The 4219-nt window shown below is 50.3% G+C and overlaps 2 protein-coding genes across 2 annotated transcripts; both read left to right on the plus strand.

Annotated features, from left to right (window-relative positions):
• Positions 1-376: 376 nt before the first annotated feature.
• LOC128270633 (endochitinase-like) lies at positions 377-1780 on the plus strand. Its single transcript, XM_053008042.1, has 4 exons — positions 377-601; positions 675-1187; positions 1252-1434; positions 1496-1780. Exons 1-4 carry the CDS (start codon positions 377-379, stop codon positions 1778-1780), a joined length of 1206 nt encoding a protein of 401 aa, XP_052864002.1.
• A 984-nt stretch (positions 1781-2764) lies between these two features.
• LOC128270635 (endochitinase-like) lies at positions 2765-4177 on the plus strand. Its single transcript, XM_053008043.1, has 4 exons — positions 2765-2992; positions 3066-3578; positions 3640-3825; positions 3893-4177. Exons 1-4 carry the CDS (start codon positions 2765-2767, stop codon positions 4175-4177), a joined length of 1212 nt encoding a protein of 403 aa, XP_052864003.1.
• The last annotated feature ends 42 nt before the right edge of the window (positions 4178-4219 follow it).

Genomic DNA, 4219 nt, shown 5'->3' on the forward strand with positions numbered 1-4219 from the left:
TAACCTTGTGGCTTGCTGCTAATAAAAGATAAATTGACACCGACCGACTGCAGACCAACCGTGAACCTATTGTTGTCGCTGTCCGCTAACAAACTGCCCAAACAACAAGCCCAAAACCCGTTGTGCGTCTTCAGGCCGTTTATCGGTGACGTCAACACTCGTACATTAGCATAAATCTTCGGGTCTTCGGATGAGTGAAGAGCAAACAGCGTCAGGTGTAACGTACTGGCTCTGTTCTGTACCTCCGAACAGGTTTCTTCCAATTGACGTAGAACCCAGTGCAGTGCTGCGTGTTGTCGTACATTTAGCAACGAATCAGTTCATACTTACAGCTCGCGGGTTGTGGAATTATTTGTGCGAACTGTAAGTGGCCGCAATGTTTCGTTTCTGGCTATTGGGCTTTTGTCTGTTCGCCGTGTCCGTTGATCGCGGTAGTAGTGCTGCTGGTAAACGTTTGATGTGCTACTTTTCCTCTGATTCACCTAAAACCAAGGAATACGGACGGTACACGGCCAACGAGGTTCCGGTCGAGCTCTGCAGTGATGTGGTCTATCGTGGGCTGGATTTCCCAAAGTGGGAACGAGGCTATTATGTTTTCGATGTGAGTTCGCAACAACGGTTCCACGTGTCTGACCTTCGAAAGCCAACCGAATGTGTTTCCGAATTATCCCCAGAACCGAGAGTTACAGCTATACGGTACGTTCCTGGCCACGATCAGAGCCCGATCACGTTCGGTGCGAAACATTGTCACATTTCTGGAACGTGCCAAGAGTTCGGTCTCCTACTCGCTAATGGCAGAAATTCCGGAACGACGCGGAGCATTTGTGAGGGCTATTCTGCAGCTCCTGGAGGTCTATGCGCTGGACGGGGTAGAAATTGCCTGGGAGTGGCCGGGCTCGGCTGTCACTTTTGGCGGCATTTCCAACGATCGCGAATCGGTTGTATCGCTACTGACCGACCTGAAAGCTGGATTGAGGAAAAGCGGCAAGGATCTGATCTTCTTCGGCGCTGTGTACCCGAAAGTGTTGCGCGAATCGTACCGTGTCACAAGTATCTGTCAGCTGGCGGACTTTGTGACACTGTTCACGTTCGATATGCGCCCGCACACCAACAACGTGGCCGATGTCCATGCCCCGATGCGGAACCGGACGTTCGAAAGAGACGCTAACCGAGCAAAGACTAACGTTGTAAGTTAGCAGTTACGTAACGCAGCTGGGACCTCCTGAGCTAAGCGGGTTCTATTGCTTTTAGGTCACTGGCGTAGAGACGTGGATTGAGTACGGATGCCCTCCGAAGAAATTGATTCTAGGCATCGGACTGTTCGGTCAGGCCTTTACTTTGGCTGACCCTCGCCAGTACAATGTGGGCGCTCCGGCAACCGGTCCGGGAGCCGAAGGACAGTACTACTACGAGGGGTACTATCCGTACTACGAGGTATAGCATTTTAACAAATGCTCCAGAAGGGCTCAGCTAATCGTTCAACCATCTATTTCAGCAATGTTTGCTGCTGCGGAGTGGATGGAGCATGTTCTATGATCCGATCGGACAGATGCCTTTTGCTGTCCGTGGCAACCAGTGGATGGGCTACGAGAACACAAACTCGATCGGTGTCAAGATGGACCTTGTGGCGGAGAAACGTCTCGGTGGCGTTATACTGCAGTACGTAGACTACGATGATTTCTGGGGATTTTGTGGATCGCGGAATCCACTGACCACCTACATCTACCAGAGGCTGCAGCAAATCCCATCCGACATTGGGTTTGCCATCGAGTGGAGTTAGCGTTATTGTGTTTGCTGAAAACAATAACACTCAATAGAAGTGGCTACAAAGATAAGAAGAAAGGGTCATACAGCTCTTCATCAACAACACGAACACTCATGTTATGGTTGTGGGGAATATGTCTTTGTCCCACCTTTATTAATACGGGAAAAAATAGCACAAGTCGTAATCGTCGCGGAGGTTAACGTCTGCACACATTCGCTGTTCTGGTGAGAAGAACGATCGGGCTTCCGGGCCCCTGGCAGCTGTCACGATGGCAGTGCTGCCAGAACTGCCTTTTACCTCGTATAGACGGCGGGATTCCGCGATCGAGACAGGTTGACTTCATGCCGCTACATGGTTAAAGGCTCTGGCCACTTATTTACTCAAAACATGCTCGACATTTTTGACTTCAGCTAACAAGTTTTAAAGCAATTAACGATCTGTATGTTAGCATCAGATCTGCGCCAGCGAGATCTGTTCTGCAGCTTCTGAAACACTCTGTATCTTCCTTATGGTCCCCGTGTTAGCAGTTGCAGACAACCGATATCTTTGCCAACATCACCAGCGATCGCAACTACTGATTATTAATTCGCCCACTTTATGGCTAGAACACACGATCGGAAACGTTTGTGGCTTGCTGCTAATAAAAGATAAACCGACGTCGACCGACTGCAGACGAACCGTGAATCTATTGCTGTCGTTGTCGTTTTTCGATGATTACCCTCCAAAACCCGTTGTGCGTCTTCAGGCCGGTTATCTGTGAAACATGACGTCAACACACGTACATTAGCATAAATCTTCAAGTCTTCGACTGGGTGATGAGCTAACGGCGTGGTGTTTTGACGGCTGGTTCTGTTCTGTAGTTCCGAACAGGTTTCTTCCAATTGGTGGGGTCCAAACCCGGAGCAGTGCTGTGTGTTGTCGCACAGATAACGACGAATCAGTTCAAACTTATAGCTCGCGGGTTGTGGAATTGTTTGCGCAGATTGTAAGCCACCTGTGATGTTTCGTTTCTTGTTTTTGGGCTGTTGTCTGATCGCCGTGTCGACCGATCGCGTTAGTGGTGCTGCAGCTGGTAAACGTTTGATGTGCTACTTTTCCTATGATGCACCTGAGATATCGGGATACGGTCGGTATACGGCCAACGAGGTTCCGGTCGAGCTGTGCAGTGATGTGGTTTATGATGGGCTGGATTTCCCAAAGTGGGAGCGAGGCTATTATGTTTTCGATGTGAGTTCGCAACAACGGTTCCACGTGTCTAACCTTCGAAAGCCAACCGAATGTGTTTCCGAATCATCCACAGAACAGAGACTTACAGAAATACGGTACGTTCCTGGCCACGATCAGGGCCCGATCAGGTTTGGTGCGAAACATCTTCACACTTCAAGACCGTGAAAAGAATTCGGTCTCCTACTCGGTAATGGCAGAAATTCCGGAACGTCGCGGAGCATTTGTGCGGGCTGTTCTGCAGCTCCTGGAGGTATATGCGCTGGACGGGGTCGAAATTGCCTGGGAGTGGCCGGGCACGGCTGTCACTTTTGGCGGTACTTCCAACGATCGCGAATCGATTGTATCGCTACTGACCGATCTTAAGGCTGGGCTGAGGAAAAGCGGCAAGGAGCTGATCTTCTTCGGTGCTGTGTACCCGAAAGTGCTGCACGACTCGTATCGTGTCGCAAGCATCTGTCAACTGGCGGACTTTGTGACACTGTTCTCGTACGATCTGCGTCCGTACACCGTCAGATTGGCCGATGTGCATTCTCCAATGCGGAACCGAACGTTCGAAAGAGAGCCCAATCGGGCAAAGACCAACGTTGTAAGATAGTTTCGTAGCGCAGCTGGGACCTCCTGAGCTAAGCGGGTTCTATCGCTTTCAGGTCACTGGCGTAGAGACGTGGATTAAATACGGATGCCCTCCGAAGAAATTGATCCTCGGCATTGGACTGTTCGGTCACGCCGTCACCTTGGCTGACCCTCGCCAGTACAATGTGGGCGCTCCTTCTACCGGTCCGGGAGCCAAAGGACGGTACGACTACGGCGCGGGCTACTATCCGTTCCACGAGGTATTGGCACATTACTATATCAAACGCTCCAGAAGGGCTCAGCTAATTGTTCAACGATCTGTTTCAGCAATGTTTGCTGCTGCGGAGTGGATGGAGAATGTTCTATGACCCGATCGGACAGATGCCTTTCGCGGTTCGTGGTAACCAGTGGATGAGCTACGTGGACACCAACTCGATCGGTGTCAAGATAGACTTCGTGGCGGAGAAACGTCTCGGTGGCGTCGTACTTTGGACCATCGAATACGATGATTTCTGGGGATTTTGTGGATCGCGGAATCCACTGACCACCTACACCTACCAGCGGCTGCAGCAAATCCCATCCGACATTGGGTTTGCCATCGAGTGGAGTTGAAATAATGAAAATAATATCAGTCAATAAAAGTAACTACAAAAT

This window comes from Anopheles cruzii, chromosome 3, assembly GCF_943734635.1.
Source record: "Anopheles cruzii chromosome 3, idAnoCruzAS_RS32_06, whole genome shotgun sequence".
NCBI classification, from domain to species: Eukaryota; Metazoa; Arthropoda; class Insecta; order Diptera; family Culicidae; genus Anopheles; species Anopheles cruzii.